Genomic DNA, 22,399 nt, shown 5'->3' on the forward strand with positions numbered 1-22,399 from the left:
AATAATAAATTTATTTTTACTAATTTTAGCCGAAAATGTTCAACCGAAACCATACGTTGTAACTAGTGTTGCTTTATAGAAACAGCTGTATATACAAAATATACCTTGATCTACATACTAATACTATCACAACCGCGCGTTTTCACCTGCTATATAAAGTTAAAGATACAAATACCCAGCACAAAAACAATCCGATTCGGACCAGTAGTTCCGGAGATCAGCGCATTCAAACAAATACAATCTTAAGCATTATAAACTAGCGACCCGCCCCAGCTTCGTATGGGTGCAATGGTGATATATGTATTATGCATGTATTATACATATAAACCTTCCTCTTGAATCACTCTATCTATTAAAAAAAATCGTATCAAAATCCGTTGCGTAGTTTTAAAGTCAGCAAGAGTCAGGCCACCACAGATTGGGCCCAGCAAGGCTGATGCATGATCCGGAGCTGCAGACAACGTACCAGGTTACCGGGGCTCCGGCTCAAAGCAGGAGAAGGAACGGGGAGGTTTTTAGTCAGTAAGAGTCTGACACTCCATCTCACCTCGCCCAAGACAGGGGATATCATCGATTGATGATATCCCCAAATCGGGATTGAGGGGGGCCTCAAAAAAAAGCGGATCTCTACGTCATAACATCTACCTGCATGCCAAAACTCAGTATTTCAGTCCGATCCGACCAGTGGTTTGCGCTGTGCGTTAATAGATTACTTTGTCAGTCAGTCAGATTTTAGTTATATATATTTAGATACTGTATATTTACATAAAAACTGCTATTATTTACATTATATTTCAATTAAATAACAGTGTCTGTTCATAATATTAATGAAATATATGTACATCGAATAAAACAGCTGTTTATGTGTAAAGAAAAAAGCACGTGTTATAATACTACACATGTATAGAATACTATAAATGAGCCATGAAAAACCTTTCTTATGATATAAGCCGGTAAACGAGCAGACGGATCACGTGATGGTAAGCAATCGCCGTCGCCCATGGTTACCCGAAACATTTGAGGTTGTTCTCTGTGTTTCGGGTTTCCATAAGTGCGTTGTCGGCCTTTTGGGGGTTAGAAATTTAAGGATTGTTGGGGAATCGAGGGTTGGGACTACTAAACACAACGTAAGTAAGCGTTATTTCACGTCGGTTTTCGGTGAGACAGTGGTATCACTCCGGTCGAGCCGTCCCATTCGTGCCGAAGCATGGCTCTCCCATACTTAAAACTCGGAAAAAGTCACATTGGTACTTGCTGTTGGTAGGTTTCGAGGCTGCACACAGAAGCGGCGCGTCTTAAACCTCCGGGCTACAACATTTTGGAGCCGACACAGCAAAATTATGCTATCATAACATAAAGCTAATAATAATTGTGCTAAGCCCAATGAATAAATAATAATATTAATCAATGAGTTTACGCACACACATGTTAGTATTTTTACTAAAGATATTAATTTAATCATTCGTTATGCCTCGTTAATCGGTTCGATATTTGGGTTGGACATATAATTATTATTGTGATTGACTGTACGATTGGCGCCGTAGTTGAGTGATCGGCTGTTGTGCAACATAAAAAATATGTACTTTCTAAGATTATTTAGAGACCAGGGAAAAATGGTGAAGGAAAACATCGTGAGGATACCTGGGGCCTTCGTCTGCTATTACAATTGTGTCACAATGTTCGATAATTGAGCAGTGCAAGAGGGACGGAGCTATACAACCTACATAGCTCCGTCCCTCTTGCACTGCTCAGTGATCGACCATTCTGACACAATTGTAATAGCAGAATAAGGCCCCTGGGCTTGAGTTTGAAACCGCCAAGAAACATTGAGGAAGCTTGGTGATTAAGGGTGCTTTTCCACCTGAGATGTACCATGTAGCTAAGCTGCGAGGATGTAATAGCTAAATTGTGAAACTATGTGACCGTTTCCACTGATACAAAGCTATGTAGCTGTGCGAGGAAGATGTGCTATGAAGATGCGCCGCCGCAAAATAGCTGCTGTAGGTACTCTGCTCTGCACATAGCTACACCTCTCCATATAAAAGCATATCTTAGTTGAATCCGTTTTCATCAGTGCTAAGCTTTGTGTACCCATGAATATGATTGGTGGAAGCCAAACGCATCCACAGCAACGTAGCATTGCACATCTCTGGTGGAAAACACACTAGAGTGTTAAAATTTTGTAAGTTTATCTTGTACAGAAACTCATACAACTGCGTCCACAGATCCGCATCGTACGCATCGCACGCATCGGACGGATCGCATCAAACAGATTAATTTTTCAGACTGAATTCTCTGTATTGACAGCTATCGGATTGCCGATACGAGTATCAGCAATCGGATTGCCGATCCCACTTTCACTTGGGTTTTTTGCCATCGGCATTCTGTATGACGTCAGCGGTATGGACGTCATATAGGCATTGCCGATGATGCGGTCCGTACGATGCGGCTCAGTGGACGCAGTTGTATGAGTTTCTATGCAAGACAAAATAAAATCCGATGCGTGCGAGGCGGGCCTGTGGACGCTTGCCTTAAAGCTCAAACCTTCCCCGTATGAGAGATGTCTTTGGGACACGATGAAACAATGAAACAACGCGTGCGTTTTGACACCGTGTATTTCTATTATTTTTATTTTATTTAAAAAAAAAACGTTGCCCCACATTAAGATTTTCTCCTGTGTCGTGGGTGCGTTTACAAACATACAAGTTCACATACACATGACACCCAGACCCGAAACAACAATTTGTGGATCACACAAAGAGTTGCTCCGTGCGGGCAGAACCCGCTACACGTTGCGCGGCAGCCAGTTGCCCAGCCACCGCACCAACCGTGCAGTCAAACCGTGTATAACCGCCATTATTCTTCCAATGCTACCATGTGGATCGATCAAATGCCTCTATCATACATAATAAATAAGGCCTTCGCTCAGCAATAAAGAAATCAATAAAATTACTCTAACACTGTTTAAATAAAACACTTTTAAGTCTATTTCAAGACATATCGACACGCCTTCTATGGCCGAAGGGGAGGCAGAGGTGCACATTATGACACGCAATGCCGCTATACAATGTACACCAACTTTTCATAATTTGTGTTATAAGTCCCATGTAATAGGGGGTGAGCCTGTTGCCATATACTGAACACAATTCCAGACTCCGTGCTGCGAGCTGGGCACTGGGCTACTACAGCCGGCTCAAAGCAGGAGTAGGAACGGGATGGTTTTTAGTCAGTAAGAGTCTGACACTCCCTTTCGCTTTGTCCCTGGTGAGAGAAGTCATTGGATGATTTTCCCCCTCATAAAAAAGAGACTCCGTGCTACCACTGAGAAATTGCCGTAAAATCGAAAAATTTATTAATTAAATTAAATTCAAATACATATATGCAAAATGACATATCTTATGTTCCTACTTATATGAATAGAAAATAATTATTGAAATTATATCCTGACTGCACAGTTGACGCGGTGGTCGGGCAGTTGGCTGCCGTGCAACGGGTAGCGGGTTCGATTCTCGCACGGAGCAACTCTTTGTGTGATTCACAAATTGTTGTTTCGGGTCTGGGTGTCATATGTATGTGTAAATGTTTAAAGAAAAGAAAATAATAATAATTAATAACACAGATGTATACATAGGCACCTAGATTACATAATAGAAAAAATCTCGCTGCAAACCGATCCATTAGTATGGGCAAAGATCATCTATTTTGCAAGGTTAAGGCGTCAAGGTTCACGTCTATTTTTAGGATGGGTGGCTCGTGTACCGTACTATTGGCGAACGAATTTTTTTATATAATCTAATTTTTTTACGTCCTAACTAAAAATATAACATGGAGTATCTTTATATAAGAACTATCGTGAGATGTAGTAAATTAACTTAAATACTACAGTTTACTCACGTAAATTAATGGAGAAAATGTCCCTATGTGACTCGAAACTAGTAGAGCTTTTCTCCATTAATGTACGTGAGTAAACCGTGCCTTTTTTGTAAAAAATATGGAAGTCTATCATTTTATTCATTTTATAAATAATAGTCTATGTAGATATTATTTCAGACCATAATCTATCCCTGTTCAAAATTTCATTCCATTCCTTTCAGCCGTTTTGACGTAATTGACTAACAAACAAATTGATTTTCAAAGTTTCGCGTTTATAATATCCGTAATTCCGTAAGATGTGGAGGTTCATTTCCGGGTTTAGTGATTACATTTTAAAGGTCTTTCTATTTTCCGGCCAAAGTAGGTTCCGGTAGGTACTATTTAAGCACTTACTTTTTTATGATCCAAGCCGGTAAATGAACAGACGTGTCACCTGATGGTAAGCAATCGCCGCCGCCCATTTTGGGGGTTAGGAATTTAAGGGTTGTTGGGGAATCCGGGATTGGGAAGATTGGGAAGGGGGGAATTGGGTCTCCAGTTCCCTCACTCACACAACGAAACACAACGCAAGCGTTGTTTCACGTCTGTTGTCTAACAAAGTTCTGTCAAACACAACACAGTCTCTGTCAAATATGTACCCTGTTTAGTCGGGTATGTGACACCCACAAAAGGAGTGGCGACGGTAACAAATGTATTCTATTTTGTTGTTATTTCAAGTAGGTAAATACAGAATACTTATATATCTAGATTTTTATCATAATATTAAACAGACATATACAAAAACATAGTCAACGAAATATTGTTATCGCTACAGGAAGATAAAGACAAGGCCTTGATAGTGCGATAACATGTGATAAGAAATTTTGCACGAACAAACATACATAACTACATATACATATGTACAGTATGGAGATCACTCATATGATTTAAATGAAACTACAAGTAGTACCTACTCGTCCACAGAAACATAATACAACTAAATATTAACATAAGAACCTAAGACGGGATATTTACCATGTTTATCATCACTTGCAACAATGCCGTAATATCGGAAACTCATAGACATAAATAAATATGGTAAATATCCCGTCTCAAGTTCTAATGTTAGTGTGAGTGACCATGTCAGTTTAAAAACTTACAACTAAATATTTGAACGAAAATTGAAAAATAGAAAATTGATGTTTTCAAACAAAATAAATAAGTAATGAAATTCATCAAGTTTTAAATTCTGAACAACTTAATTTTTGACCACAGAAGAGCTGTAATGTTGTAGGTTGTCTAGGAATGTTACGGACATGCGACGCGGCTGTTACAATGTCGTATTTGCAAAGAGTGTCCAAATTGGCTTATAAAGAATAATGCACATTTTGGCTTACCTTTCTTTTACATTTGATGGGTCGACCTACTGGGCCTATTTCGCTTATTTTTCGTGTATTGTCAGCCAAAATGACAACAAATATGTGGTTTAAATTCCAGGTTTCCTCACGATGTTTTCCTTCACTGTTTGTCAGTGGTCTCTTAATAATCTTAGAAAGTACATTTGACTCGGAAAAAGTCCCATTGGTACTTGCCGTTGGTAGGTTTCGAACCCGCACTCTCATGCATGAGAAGCGGGCGTCTCAAACATTAAACAACCACGACATACGACATACATAAAAAAAAAACTTGCCAAACCACAAAATTGAAATCACATCGATCCAAGGACCTTATAGACACATAAATGATTTACAATACTGATTTTTATTACGCAGTTTATAAGAATGATTTTTGCATATCAATTTTATAACCTTGTGTGAATGAGTTAGTTACTGGCTTATAATACAAATAAAAATGACCTTTTGACTAACTTATGAAAAAGTCATATAACACATGCTATTCTCCAAAGAGGTAGCCAGCATATTTGAATGTGGGAGAGCCATGCTTCGGCACTGCTGGGCTGGCTCGACCGGAGTGATACCACGGCTTGCATGAGGTTATCAGAGGCCCAATTACACCCCTTCCCAATCACTGATTCCCCAAAAACCCTTAAATTCCTAACCCCCAAAAGGCCGGCAACGCACTAGTAACGCCTCTAGTATTTCAAGTGTCCATGGGCGGCGGCGATTAATTACCATTAGGTGATCCGTCTGCTCGTTTACCGGCTTATACCATAAAAAATCATATTGTTCGTTTAAGCAGCATTCCGCAACACACGATGCAGCGAATACTACTAAATATAAGCCTCTAGCATGGCTTGAAACTAGTCGAGTTCCTCGTCAAACAGTTACGTGAGTAAGCCGATAACATAATAATTAATTTAGTATGTGTCACGAATATTATAATATACTTACTTATACATTGATAATGTTACTACGTCTTAATTTTGATGTGAAATATTTGACCAAAACAAGATACTTATTGATACTTATTTTAATAATAAAAAATACTGATAAAAAATATAGGTAACTTGTAAATCAAAACTGGTTTAATGTTTTCTTTAGCTTACATCGACTTTAGATTCTTTTGAACTAATTTATTAAAATAAAAAGTATTAGATTTCCAAACAGTATAAGGACAACGTACAAACGGTGAAGGAAAACATCGTTAGGAAACCTTTTTTTTTTGAGGGGAAAATCATCCAATGACTTCTCCAGAGGAGGGAGTGTCAGACTCTTACTGACTAAAAACCTCCCCATTCCTGTGCATTCTTCTTGGCCCGAAGCCCCGGTAAACCTGCTAGGTAGTCCGCAGCTTCGGATCAGATCGTAAGGAAACCTGGGCTTATAATTTCAAATTATAAGTTTAAAATCGCCAACCCAGATTGAGCAAGCGTGGTGATATTGGGCAAATATGCCTTTCAAGCGGTTATAACGTAGAAAATAACACTATATCAACGCGAATGAATCACAGAACACCATTCGCGGTGAATATATCAAGTAATTAACATTAAAATGTGAACTATTGTCCATTTACGTCATCAGTAAACATAACAAAACATATATTATAGTTACCAGACGAATATTAAAAACCCGTTTCACAGGCAACGTAATTGAAAACACTGCCATCTAGCGTCGAATAGTAAAATTAAACGTTTAAAATTTTCCCGCCTTGCAGCTGTCAAATTTGACATTAAAGAGAAAATTAATTTTATGTTTTTTTTCCGAAGACGTAATTTAATGTAACATAACAAAAAACTGAAGTATGTATATTCATATACGTATCGATAATTATTTATATTTAACAACAGTTTTTGCTCTCATTTGTAATAATAAGGATGTTTGTAAGGAACTAATTGTGATATTTGATTACTTCGTAAGACGTTAAGGTTGCTTTTCCACCAGAGATGTGCTATGTAGCTATGTTACGAAGATGTAATAGCTAAGCTGTGGAAATATGTGCCCGTTTATACTTATACTAAGCTATGTAGCTGTGCGAGGAAGATGCACAGTTTGAGTATGTGATGTATCGATTCGATAGCAGGGGAACCATCCATCACCACAGATGGATCCCAGTAGGGCTGATGCTTGATCCGGAGCTGCGGACTACCTAGCGGGTTTACCGGGGCTCCGGCTCGAAAAGCAGGAGTAGGAACGGGGTGGTTTTTAGTCAGTAAGAGTCTGACACTCCCTCTCGCCTCGCTCAAACCGAGAGAAGTCATTGGATGATTTTCCCCCTTTAAAAAAAAAAGCGTTGTTTCACGTCAGATTTCGGTGAGGCCGTGTAGAGGAGGCGCACAGCCCTACTACGGATAGTCACCGGCTAAAATGAAAAAAGTCGCTGCCAAAATTTGCAATATGCCAAAAAAACTAATGTAAAAAAAGCATCAATATAATAATCCATAGCACACATAACTTTTGATTATATGACATATTTATTATCAAAGCACGCATCTTTCCATATATAAATCATATCTTAGCTAAGTACCTACGTTTCCACCAATGCTAAGCTATGTGTACCAATTAATATGATTGGTGGAAGCCAAACGTATTCACAGCAACGTAGCATAGCACATCTCTGGTGGAAAAGCCCAATGCCGAGTAACCTTTAGTTTTTGCGCCTAAATTATTGTTTTTGCTGTAAGAAGTACTTATTACATGTGTTGTATAAGAAATACACAGCCTGTTTTTTTATCATCAGCCAATTTTTTTCTGAGAGTTAGGTATCATTCAAAGAGGTCTATTAAGAGGACTCGGTGCCCCTTACAGGTGTTGAGGGTGGCCACCGGGGTGGTTTTAGTGAGGTAAAAATGCCCACACTCCCTAGTCTTTTATCCCCAAAAAACTAGGCGCGTTTTGAAGGTGGGGGCATGTCATTAAAAAAACCTTCCTCTTGAATCACTCTATCTATTAAAAAAAACCGCATCACAAAATCCGTTGCGTAGTTTTAGAGATTTAAGCATACAAAGGGACATAGGGACAAAGAAAGCGACTTTGTTTTATACTATGTAGTGATGGAATGTTTGAATGATACAGCACCTAACTTCACTGACAGACTATTGTTTATTTCTTTCTTTGTTGACGTCCAAAAGTACCTTTTTTTTTTGAGGGGGGAAAATCATCCAATGACTTCTCTCGCCTTGGGCGAGGCGAGAGGGAGTGTCAGACTCTTACCGACCAAAAACCACCCCGCTCCTACTCCTGCTTTTCGAGCCGGAGCCCCGGTAGAGCCACTAGATAGTCCGCAGCTCCGGATCAGGCATCAGCCCTACTGGGCCCCATCTGTGGTGATCTGATGGTTCTTTGAGGCGCGCGCAGAACGCGACGCTATATGGTATAATTGGAATAAATGATTGACTTTGACTTTGATACGTAACTACCAGAAAAAAGATCAATTATTTTCAGCCATGGTCGTCCCACTGCAGGGCAAAGGCCTCCCTACCCTCCTTCCACTCCTCTCTGTGAAGAGATTCCTAACTATTTGAATGATGCACTGCTTTTAGATATTTTTTCTAATTTAATAGTGAATACTATCTATTTTTAGGACCTATTTAATTTTTGTATAGGTAAAGTATAGGAATAATAAAATAGGTACTTGAAAAATGAAATCCAAGTTGAAAACGCACTTGCATTGCGATATTGAAGACAACAAAGCGTATTAAAAATAGTATTCATCCAATCCACCTTCAAGAGAATCGTCTCTCTCCTTTTTTTGTGATTGAATTTCCATAAAAAAATGGGCTGGTAATAAAAAAATCAGACTGTATGTATAATAACCCACCCAAAACATAAATGTGAAAGGCTGCCAAGTTCGATAATATTGGAATGCTTCGCCTGTAAAAGAAGTGAGATCTAAATAAGTACCAAGTTCCATACACAGACCTCAGTTAAAAATGATATAACAATTTGGCAAGTTTTCACACACTTTGTTATAAACCTACTAAACGCAATGAGTCAAGTATATAATTTTCTATTAAAACTTGCCAAGTTATATCATTTTTAACTGAGGTCTGTGTATGGAACTTGGTACTTATTTAGATCTCACTTCTTTTACAGGCGAAGCATTCCAATATTATCGAACTTGGCAGCCTTTCACATTTATGTTTTGGGTGGGATTTCATTTATTTTTGTAAGGTTTATTTTCTTTTTTTCTTATTTTACTTTATTTTGACTAAATACAAACCTTCGTAAAGAATTTTAGGTCGGTACGACCATTGGAAGATATAGATATTTTTTTGTTTTAGTTCCTTAGGAGTATGAATTTACACCTTCATTATTTTTAAAACCGACTCACACTTGGCCATTTTCAGATTTTTTCCTTTACCTTGACCTAAAGACTTACCTCCATGCCAAATTTCAAGTCAATACGACCATTGAAAGTGGTCTAGGTTTTTGATGAGTGAGTGAGTGAGTCAGTCAGTCAGTCAGTGAGTGTATAGTAAAAATAGCGATTTTCTGACGTCAATATCTCAAGACCTACAGTAGGTACATTAATGAAATTTTGTATTTTAGATAAGTAAGTAGATCTCGACAGATACTAGATATTTCATATGCGTAGATAAAATAGATTTTGAGTTATAGGTGGGTCGAACTTGGCCCGAAATGGTTCGTGTAATATAACCCACGGCCGGTGTGTCGGTTTTTTTGCTCGAACTTGGCGGACACACTGCCGTGTGTCTAGATATGTAAAAAAACATACATCTTGCTAACCAACATCGAGTTTGCGTAATTATACGCCAAGTACTATAAGTATGTATTGGCAAATGTTGTACATAGACGAACTACCATTTGTATGCATACAATAATCAATCTTAACGCTCGGAGATAAGGGTTTATATCACTTGTTATCATATATGTATAAACATGAGGCTTCTATTTACTTTGTGATCTTAGTTCACAGATTTGTACATATGTCGTTGTATAACATGTTATTTTAAAAATGATATTCTACTAATATTATCAACTAGCGACCCGCCCCAGCTTCGCATGGGTGCAATGGTGATATATTATGCAAGCATTATACATATAAACCTTCCTCTTGAATAATTTTATCTATAAAAAAAACCGCATCAAAATCCGTTGCGTAGTTTTCAAGATTTTGGGCCTTTAGGATTCAGTTATTCTGTCTCCTGCATTAAATTCACCGAGGGAAGTGGAAACTATCGCTTTCTTTTTCTTCTCCTCTAATAACATCTTCTGATTCATTTCTTTGCGGGATCCAAGACAGTCATTCAAGTCCCTAAGACGTGCCGGACTTCAGTGTTCCGGTGTTTTCATGTTTGTATCTACTATAGATCCTGGTTTACAGGAGTTGCAGCGGTATGGGAGGTTGTGATGGACTTGTCAAGATAGACGGGTTATTAAAACCACTTGTTTCATGCTAGTAACTTCTAGTAAGTAGTCTGTTGTCTTCAGAATGATTTGCAAATTTAATACTCATACTCAACAGATATGTATTATCATTCTACCTATATAAATATCATCTCTATGTATAGACATTAAGAAACAACGCGCAAAGTATTGACAAAACATTTAGAAAAGTCGCCTTGTCATGTACCAAATCAGAGTTATCGTATATATAATATGACATAATCTTTAATAATAATATAATATTCAAAAGTAGGTGAATACGTCTGTTATATACATAAGTGAATCATTAGTTTAATTAACGACTACCTAGCGGGTTACCAGGGCTCTGGCTCGAAGAGTAGGGGTAGGAACAGGGTGATTTTTAGTCAGTAAGAGTCTGACACTCCCTCTCGCCTCACCCAGGGCGGGGGGAGTCAGTTGACAGTTGATGATTTATTCCATTTATATACCACGTTGTTGATACCACAAGGTATAAAAAAAATCCATATTTTATGTGGCAAGAAAGCACACGGCCCACCTGATTGTAAGTGGTTACCGTGGCTTGCAACACTTGCGGCATTACATCCGCTTTGCAGACTCTTAAGAAACATATTTACTTCCTTCTTGAAGTATGTACCCCATATTGTAGCCTACTGGGAAAACCTCGGCAGAGAGTTCATTCCACAATTGGAGGGTTCGTGGGTGGAAATTGCTCTGAAATCAAACTGTCCATTTGGGCTCCAATGTGTGAGTGTGAACTCCCTGTCGACGGCGAGCGGTGCGATGATAGAAAGTGGCCGTGGGCATCATATCAAACAATTCTGCGGAACACAACTCCTTATACATGTGGATTTGAGGATGTAGACGAACATTCAACGAATAATGAGGTTTCAGGAAAAATAAACGAAAGAGCAACGACCTTAAATAAATCCGGGCAGCCGACTATTTATCAAATATCCTTATCAATACGTACGTCGTATAATATTTTGGCTCCAAGATATAAATTATGTCTTCTCACTAATCTTAGTAACATTATAAATGCGAAAGTTTGTGAGTTTGAATGTTTGAATGTATGTTGTACGTGTTACTTAATCATTACTCAATCATGACTGCACTGTTTGCGCAGTGGCTGTGGCTGCCGTGCAAAGGGTAGCGGGTTCCCTTCCCAGGAGGAAACTAACACTAACACAGGAGAAAATCCTAGAGTGGCATAAGATTTTTAAAAAAATATAAAAAATAAAAGAAATCCTCAAAATTTGGAACAGGGGTAGATTATGGTCTGGAATAACAACATACAGGCTACTTTTTATACCACGAAAACACGGGCGAAGCCGCTGACAGAATCTACTATGTTCATATGACAGTGTATGTACCGAAGGCCTAATTCTATCTTCCGCACTCTCACAATCCTCAAATTTCTAACCTCCAAAATGCCGGCAACATACTTTTAACTCTATCTATGGGCGGCGGCGTTTGCTTTCCATCAGGTGATCCGTCTGCTCGTTTATCGGCTTATACCATAAAAAAACTGTCTAACACAAGATCCTTGTCCGTAGGTGACCTGACATCGGCGAGATCTTGCAGACACCATGCTTCTGGACGAGGTACTGCCCACCATGAGGAGCTTAAGCCCCGACCCTGAAGACATGGCAGCCGTCAAAAGGAAATATAATAATACGCTGGTAAGTTTACACCTTTATAATAAGCCTTTACACCTTAGGATGCTTTGGCACCAGAGATGTGCTATGTAGCTATGCTACGAAAATGTAATAGCTAGGCTGTGAAACTATGTGACCGTTTCCCCTGATACTAAGCTATGTAGCTGTGCGAGGAAGATGTGCAGCTCGAGTATGCGATGTATCGATAGTAGGGAAGCCATCCATAGCACGCGTCTTTCATAAAGCTTAGCTGAGTCTGTTTCCACCAGTGTTAAGCCATGTGTACCAATGATGGTGGAAGCCAAACGCATACACAGCAACGTAGCATAGTACATCTCTGGTGGAAAAGTACCCTAGATAGTAGCAGCATATCTTCAACCGCAAGAAGCAGATATCTTCAACCGATTGAGCTGAACTTTTGTATACACATTTAAAATGTGCATGACAATAATTGCTGAGTAGCATGAAAGTGTATTGTTTTGATAGATTTTAATTTAAAGACATTAAATTAATACTTACTGTTTAAATTTACCAACTGGTAATAGTCACAAAGTCGGTAATCCACGCGAGCGAAGCTGAAGGCATCAGCCTGTGCATCAGCTATTAAAAAAAAAACTAAGTACTTTACAACCTGCTCCACAATATCGACTGTTTTCATGACAAAATCAATAAATATCTACTAGTGTGTAGTCGGTCTTAGATACAAGTACTTGGACATTTTATCAACTTATAATCAGTGTTTCCACTCGACGAGATTGTGCACGTGTTAGGTACTATTATTGTTAATATTGTAAACATAATCACAAGTACCTATCAGAAGTGCTACGAATATTCGCATCCGCACGTGTAAAGGCGGAATATTCGCATTCATTCTATTTGACGGATAAAGTCAAAGTGATAGTTATTGTTATTGCAAACATAAAATCAGAGGTGCTACGAATATTCGCATCCGCACTTGCACAGGCGGAATATTCGCATTCATTCTGACATCTGCAACAATTCAGTGTCGGATAAAGTCAAAGTCATTGGTATTGCAAACATAATCAGAAGTACCTATCAGAAATGCTACGTATATTCGCATCCGCACTTGCAAAGGCGGAATATTCGCCTTAATTCTGACATCTGCTCTCATATGTAAATATTCTAAAGGACTACCGCAAAAACTGCTTCGTTGGTCGAGTGGTCGTAAGTGCGACTGCCGGACAAGGGGACTCGGGTTTGATTCTCGGGTCGGGCAAAATATTACTGGGGTTTTTTTCGAAAATTTGTCAGTAGTAGCATGAAGTCTGAAATTGTGAGCAGTATATGGCAGTAGGCTCACCCCCTATTACATGGGATTTATAACAAAAATGATGAAAAGTAGTTATTATACCTTGTTGTATAGCGGCATTAGGTACGTGTCGTAATATGCACCTCTGCCTACCCCTTCAGGGATAAAAGGCGCTACATTACACACCGCATACAAAAGATTTTTCAAAATCGCACAATCGTACAATATGCGCTGTATGTTAAGTGCGCCATTTTATCATTTTCGCGGGCACACGAGATATGACGTACCAATATAATCTGTGGTTCAAAGATTAAAATGTAATCACGTATCTATGGCGTGATGGGGCAAAGACCGCGAACGGATTTAAAAAAAAAAGTAAACTTTGTGGGAGATATGTTTATGAAACATAAATAAAATCATTATCTAATTATTAAATCATGATTACTTTTAATGGAAACTTAAAAATACCTAAAAAGGAATAAAATTAACTTAAAACTAAAAAAAAAGAAAAAGTTAAATGATTACACACACACAACGTCACGCCCTTTATCCCCAATGGGGTAAGCAGCTAGAGATACACAATATGGCACGTAATGCCGCTATACAATGTACACCAACTTTTCACCAGTTGTGTTATAAGTCCCATATTATATGTGGTGAGCCTACTGTTATACACAATTTCAGACTCCGTGCTACTACTGAGAAACTTTCGAAAATCCGAAAAAAGCCTAATATGTAATACTTTGACCCCTTGACGAATTGCACTTGTTACCACTAGACCAATGAATTAAATAGATTGGTTACAGAAAGGAAAAAATATTACAATAAGTATCTACCAAAATATAATAATGGGAAATTAATATAACTTGATTTTGAAACAGTATTTTGTGAACTACCTAGGTACAATTTAACATTCACAGTAAGTTATAATAATTAGTTCCATCGAGTTGCTATAGGTATTATATATTATTATTATATATATTATATATTTATCTACGCCTCATTCAAATCCTACCTAATTGTTTTTTTATAGAATGCTACGATTTAATCTTTGTTATGTAACACATAGTCAACGACGTTTCAACGATACCCGCGAACAGAGTAAAGGTGGTAGGTACCAATTAATATGAGCTGCGAACAACGTAACAGGTTACAGAGGCTCCGGCTCAAAGCAGGAGAAGGAACGGGGTGATTTTTAGTCAGTAAGAGTCTGACACTCCCTCTCGCCTCGTCCAAGGCGGGAGAAGTCATTGGATTATTTTCCCCCTCATAAAAAAGCCCTTCAATTTCGTCTATAGAAAAATAATAGTTTGTAAACTAGACATAATGTTACCTTACATAAAATATTTGTTCTAAATGTCATAGGTATCTACAACTTAAATCGATAAGATTATTGCATAATAAAAAGGTCATTAAAAATGTAAACGCTCATTTTCTACACACTCAAGCACCTTGGGTGAGGCGAGGGGGAGTGTCAGACTCTTACTGACTAAAAACCACCCCGTTCCTACTCCTGCTTTTCGAGCCGGAGCCCCGGTAAACCGGCTAGGTAGTCCGCGGCCCCGGATTATATTGATAGCTTATAAAAACCTACTTAAGGCTTTTTTTAAAGGGGGAAAATCATCCAATGACTTCTCCCGCCTTGGGCGAGGTAAGAGGGAGTGTCAAACTCTTGCTGACTAAAAACCACCCCGTTCCTACTCCTGCTTTTCGAGCCGGAGCCGCGGTAAACCCGCTAGGTAGTCCGCAGCCCCGGATTAGGTAGATATATTGAAGGCTTATAAAAGTAAGGCTAAAATATAAAAATGTCTCCAGTAAATTATTATCCATACAACACGACACGCATCAAGAATAGTAATAACAATTTGTATGTTATACAAAACAAACAAACTCCATAATTAGGAACTATCTAACAATATCGGAAAACATTGTGCAATATTGCGCCATATTTTTTTCGTTACTAGTTTCGCTATGGAACGATAGATGGCGTTAAAATACCGAAGTTTGTGCTAGAACAAAATAAATATAAAAGTAAATGAAATATCTAGTATGTCTTAGTATGGTTGAGAGATAAACGTGTTTATTTTTGTTTTTTGATATTATGAACAGCAGAAAATTACCTAAATACAGATACTACTTAAAAAAAACTTCATCAGTATTACTAGAATAATTGCACCGGAAACTTTATAAATTAAATACAGAGGATGGAAAAGTAATAACATATAAAAACAGGTACAAAATTACTGTTTACATACCATACTACGTTGTATAATTGTAAGTAATGATTAGGGAAAATTGTATGCGACTGGCGAGTCATCTATCAACGAAAAGTAAGTAATATTTGTTGTCTAAGAAATTCCGCTACTGTTCGGCAGATGGCGCTATTATCAAATTACGAAACTTGCTAATTAGATTTTCCCGCAACAAAATTAAATAATTCATGAGCAAATATACGACTTTAATAGAATATTTCTTTCCTACGATAACAATAGGTGCGTGAAAGGTAACCTTTCGTAATCGGACGGATGTTATCTATAGAGCAATAATACTTCTCTCTCGTTAATATAGCTCTGTCCCTTTCCAGCTGTCTGCATGACGTGTGCTTTTCACGCCGCTGTCGTCGATCGTGGCGAAGTCAGTCACAAACCGATTCCGATATCGTATGATCTTGTATTTGATGTTATTTCATCAAATATTATTACTAATAACCTTTGTATCGTGTTTTAAGTGTTTTACGCGAAACCAACTACGATTTAAGTGCGAACTTGAGCCTATTAACAGTGTATTTCGCGAGTGTTTCATAGTGCAAAGTGTAACTTTAGAAAAACAGTAAATCTCGCTGTTTTCCAAGTGCTTTTACCTGTTTTCGTGGATTATCTTCCGTTATAGGAGTTAACGGAGCGTAACAAACCTTTGGTGCTACAGTCTTTGTGTAAAAATACTTTAATTACATTATTTAACCAACTTTACAATTTAGAGGTTACCTATCTTTCGTAGTTACTTTTTTTTTTTAATATAGGCACGATAAACAACTTCCCTTCATGAGCCTAGTTTGGTCATGAAAAAGTATTTCGCGGTGTCTATGATAAGCAAAATAAACAAAAGTACCTTTTATCTTATCAGAATCTTATTGACAAAACTTTAATTTTTGTTTAATAACTAACTATCTAAGTGCTAATTACGTATACTAATTTACAAAGAACCTTAAAATTATTTTAGTACTCACCACTAATGAAAGAACACCTTTATTATCTTCTTTAAAATCAATACAAGTTTTTAAACTGACATATTCACTTGTAATATCATTAACTAGAACTTAAAACAAACATAAAACTAATAAACATGGTAAATATCCCGTTTTAAGTTCTTATAATATTTAAAATCGATGTTAAGTACTCACTAGGCAGAATAAACATAGTACCTTGGCTTACTCCAATTAGACTACCTACCTTGTATGATTATTTTTTTCTAATGGACATGAAACCAGTTTTAATAATTACATAAATGAATTGACATGTTTCTTACTCTATTTAATAGTTGTTATTTATATTTTTCCTGTATTATATATGTATATTAATGGCTTCTTTGTATATTATGATATTTTGTTTTGAAGTTCCTCAATAAGTTAATTTGAATCATATTCTTAAAACAGTTTTTGTTTTTTTTTATATACAGGAAACTGAATGACTCAGGTTATGTTAGATAAAAAAAGTAATAGAAGATATTTGATATAAATAATAATTATTACTGCTTAATGTTTTAAATATAATACATTTTGCAATTTTTAATGGCGTAATAGACAAGGTATATTTTGTTGAATCAACTTCTACTAAAAACAATGAAGTAATTTTATTTAATTAGGTACATTTATTTTGCTATCTCCATAATCTTAAATAAAATTAAAATCATGCAGTTATTTCATTTATTTTTTAATCTATTAGATAATGTTTTTAATGCAGGAATTTATTTAAAAGTATCTTTTAAAAGTTTCATAACCCAACTATAATCCCCATATCTGCCAAGTGTGGGGATTAGTAACTAATAACTTCTCAATCTCTTAAGAATCAAAGCTATCTCATAATCAGAGGAATTGCCTTCAACATTTTTCTGTTGCTAACCAAAAAGTTCAGACGAGACCTTTGTTCAGCAATGATAGTACCTATTTCTACTGATTATGATGATGACAATGTTTCTTTTAAGATTATTAAAAATATTTTCAATCACTTACAATAATTGTGCAATACAGTATAATTAATTTATTATTACAATAACTATTATTTTATCTATCAAAAAAATAATATTTTTGTTTGATAAGGGGGCGTCCATAAATTACGTGAGGTGTTTTTTCGAATTTTTTGTCCCTCCCTCCCCCCCTGGTGAGATTTCGTGAGATTTTCTTCAACCCCCTCCCCCCGTCCCCAATCTCACGTGAGATTTTTCAAAATGTGGGTTTCTTATGTAAACGAGCTGGATTATTGTAAAAAGAAAAAAATAAATTGCTTTGTGCTTTTATTTACGACTAGTTAAGACTAGTAACTAGTTAAAACAAGAATATCTACTCTAATTCAGTCCATGGCGAATCATGCGCGGTCTTAAGAGAGATTATTGGAATCAACATGTCCATATGATTTTCAGTAAAATCATCTGCTCCTTCAACTTCGTTCTGATCTAGCCACTCTAAGCCGTTGGCGCTTGCGCACAGTAACTCATTAGCTCGTCTTGTGACAATCCGTGAGGGTCGCACTTTGCAAAACATACGTGCCTGCTTAGCTGGTATAATAATTGAGTTATTTGGTATAGAACAAATAATGTAGTTTGACAGTATTACTGTCATTGTTCATTGTTCGTTCACTGTTCATGAAATTATTTTCTTTCGAACGAATTAGTGAATGATCTTGATCGTTTTACAATTACGCTTAAGATTAAATCTTAAGCATGTACAATCTAGATAAGGGGCCAAAATAGTATAATTTTTTTAGTTTCAATAAAAAAAAAATTACGTGATATTTGCCGGGCCCCCCCTCCCTCTCCAACGTGAGATTAGATGAGGTTTGACTCGACCCCCTCCCCCCCTTAAATATCTCACGTAACTAAATAGAAAAATATTATCTACTATCTGTCTACATATAATGCAAAGTAGTTATTAAAGCTATCTTACTCAAAGCTGTCACTTTTTTTAATCAGATGTGCAATTGTTATGACAATACTAGGTATAATATATTTTTTTCTGAATATACTCACTTATGAACAAAGACCTTTAGTCTTAAGACAGATGCGCCATAATCCCCAGACTTGGTAGGAGGCTTGGCGTCATGGTTATTAGACTATCCAACCCTATATCCATTATTCAATTCAAAAATGTAGTTCCAGATATATAACACTCGATAAATCGGACGCTAGAAAATTTAATATATATAACTATTATGAATAATTAGTTAATTAAATAATTAATTCAATTAAAATCTTAATAAGTGTTATGATTAACTTTATTGTAATGGGTTAAGACAAACAAAGAGTTTTATAATATTACCCAGTTAGAAATAGATAGCAAAGCCCTTACCAATCAGGAAATGCAGCAAAACCAGACTCATTGGTTGAATGCATAAGTAATGAACAGCAATCATTATCTATGCATGGTAAGCTTTACCTTGTATTTGAGGCCAAGGACATAGACTGAATGCACCATAGATTATCCAAATCAATAGATAATGTTACTTTTTTTTTGTTTTGTAAAAGGAAAGTGAGTTATAATGCCTTAGACTGAGTACTAGTAGGCACCACCGTAGGCCGCATCATCACTTACCATCAGGTGAGATAGCGGCCAAACGTCGACACATTAAATGTAAAAAAAAAAAAAAACTAACTATAATTAATTAACTATTTAATGTTTCTATAACTAAATAGTATTAAACAAAGTCGCTTTCTCTGTCCCTTTGTATGCTTAAATCTTTAAAACTATGCAATGGATTTTGATGCGGTTTTTTTTATAGATAGAGTGATTCAAGAGGGAGATTTATAATTATGTATAATACATGCATAATAATATATCACTATTGCACCCATGTGAAGCTGGGACTGTTCGCTAATAGAAAATAAATTATTCTTTTTGAGAGCAAGGTTTATATGTATAAAACATGCTTAATATATCATCATTGCACCCATGCGAAGCTGGGCCGGGTCACTAGTAGAAAATAAAAGATTTTTTGATAGGTAATTAACACATTGAACGCCGTGGTGGTCACCGGTGACCGACGTTAGCCTTCAACAGTTTTCTATTTACAATCAAAGACTTAAAAGCAAGGATAATACTTTTAGTTTATTTTATGTTACTTAAATTATGTGTGTTGAAATTCTAACTAGGTATTTACAATGTCAGCTAACCTGCAGTAAAACTATTTTGTTATATACAAGCAAAAATGTAAAGCGGGTCAAGGCAGATGCAGGCAGAATGCCTGAGTTTCATTGCCTATAGTTACTAGGTGCCTATACTTTATTTAAAAAATAATATTACTAACTACCATACTTAAAGACATTTAATGATTTCTTAAACTATTCCTTAGTAACTTTTCTGTACTGAAAACCATTACTAAGGACTGGGTTAAGTAATCATTAAATTTCTCTGAGTGCGGCGTTAGTTAAACTAGGATTTCTATAATTAATTTCTACATTCGAAGTAGGTAAATTACTAGACGTGCCTAATTTATTTTTTATTATCCTTTTATGTAATCAGAAGAAAATAAGGTAGATGTTATTTATTTATTCGTAAAAAACATGCATAATTTTACAGCATAAAGTAATACATTATATGTATAGATAACTAGAATGTGTATGCTTCGGCACCGGAGTGATACCACGGCCTCACAGAAAACAGACGTGAAACAACGCCTGCGTTGTGTGAGTGAGGTTACCGGAGGCCCTATTAGTTACGTTTCCAAGCTTCCCAATCCCCGATTTCCCAACAATCTTTAAATTCTTAACCCCCAAAAGGCCGGCAACGCACTTGTAACGCCTCTGGTGTTTCGAGTGTCTACGTGCGGCGGCGATTGCTTACCATCAGGTGATCTGTTTGCTCGATTACCGGCTTATATCATAAAAAATCTGTTGGTAATTGAGGTGTAAAGGTTATTCGAATTATTGTTGGATGATAAAATATAATCATGATTACTCAGCAGTTGCATAATGATAGATAGATTGAATAAAATATTGTTTTAATTGAAGCATCTATGTATAATTTGAATGTCTAGATATAATTTTAATTGGTGCGGGCCCGAAACCTACTAACGGCAAGTACCAATGTGACATTTTCCGAGTTATATGTTAGTACTTTCTAAGGTTATTTAGACAGGACTGACAATTTTTGGACATTAGGAATTATAATTATAAAATAAGTACGACTGATGCCTGATCTGGAGCTGCAGACTACCTAGTACCTAGCGGGTTACCGGGGCTCCGGTTCGGAAAGCAGGAGTAGGAATGGGGTGGTTTATAGTCAGTAGGAGTCTGACACTCCTTCTCGCCTTGCGAGAGAAGTAATTGGACAATATTCTTCCCTTAAAAAAAAGTTTCCTCATTATAAAAAAAAAACTCGGAAAATGTCACATTAGTACTTGATTTGAATGTGTTTAACTAGGTAATGGTTAAAAGGGGCGAATAGACACAAAAGAGGGGTGATAAGTGTTCTAATAACTATCTATTCACCCCCATTCCTGTATCTATTCACAATTTGAATTCTATTCAGCACGTTTTACGGTATAATTAGTTACCTAGTTACAAGTAGTTTACTTGATGATAGTTAAATGATATTAATTATTTCTTCTTCTTCAATAGGTTACAAAATAACACTTACACTTCAATCTTTGAAATAACTAGATGAGGCCGTAGCCTAGCTAGCCACTTACATAGCGCACCAGTGACTGAAATACATAGTAGAAAGTTTAAATTTATAATTAAAATATAATGGATACATCTAATTAACCCACATACGCTGAATTCTCTGTACTGCTGTTGTACATAGTAAAATATAACTTCTAACTACACAACGGGGCTAGTATTGTGTTTGTTTTACGTTTACTGAGATCGAAACATTAGTGACTTTTTTTTTGAGGGGGGAAAATCATCCAATATCTTCTCCTGCCTTGGGCGAGACGAGAGGGAGTGTCAGACTCTTACTGACTAAAAACCACCCCGTTCCTACTCCTGCTTTTCGATCCGGATCCCCGGTAAACTCGCTAGGTAGTCCGCAGCTCCGGATCAGGCATCAGCCCTACTGGGCCCCGTTCCCATCTGTGAAACGTTAATGACTTGCAATCAACATTTTCCTTCGACCTTTTGAGTGCTTTTCCACCAGAGATGTATGCTTTGTTGCTGTAGATGCGTTTGACTTCCACCAATCATATGCATTGGTATACATAGCTTAGCATTAGTGGAAACGGACTCAGCTGAGATATGTTTTTTTTTTTTTTTATATGAAAAGATGCAATTGATGTGTACTACGGATGGCTTACAATCAATACATCGTATACTAACTACTGCGCATCTTCCTCGCACATAGTTACATAGCTTAGTATTTAATTAGTGGAAACGGTCACATACCTAGTTTCCCAGCTCAGCTAGTTATTACATCTTCGTAGCACAGCAACATAGCACATCTCTGGTGGAAAAGCACCTGTCGATCTAAACACGAAAATAAAACATTAAACAATTTTCCCGCCACCCGCCATTTTACATTTCCCACAGATAATCTATACGCAGCAATGTTATCGTAAAGTTCACGAGTGAATACTCTTTTTTTTTAATAGAACGTCCTTGCGAAGGCGGTCGGTCATCTCAGGTCG

The 22,399-nt window shown here is 36.8% G+C and overlaps 1 protein-coding gene across 8 annotated transcripts in view; it reads left to right on the forward strand.

The window, feature by feature from the left end:
- The window catches only part of LOC118281287 (segmentation protein cap'n'collar), a 166,144-nt gene that overhangs the window by 6,542 nt on the left and 137,203 nt on the right, over positions 1-22,399 (forward strand). For 3 of the 8 annotated variants that reach the window (XM_050701040.1, XM_050701039.1, XM_050701038.1), the window contains exon 2: positions 12,194-12,319. In XM_050701040.1, coding sequence (XP_050556997.1) covers positions 12,227-12,319 — 93 coding nt within the window. In that variant the 5' untranslated portion in view covers positions 12,194-12,226. Of the gene's footprint in view, positions 1-12,193; positions 12,320-16,197; positions 16,498-22,399 lie in introns of those variants that run through there. The other 5 variants (XM_050701032.1, XM_050701031.1, XM_050701033.1 and 2 more) reach the window with 3 other exon arrangements.

This window comes from Spodoptera frugiperda, chromosome 19 (genome assembly GCF_023101765.2).
Source record: "Spodoptera frugiperda isolate SF20-4 chromosome 19, AGI-APGP_CSIRO_Sfru_2.0, whole genome shotgun sequence".
Taxonomy (NCBI): Eukaryota; Metazoa; Arthropoda; class Insecta; order Lepidoptera; family Noctuidae; genus Spodoptera; species Spodoptera frugiperda.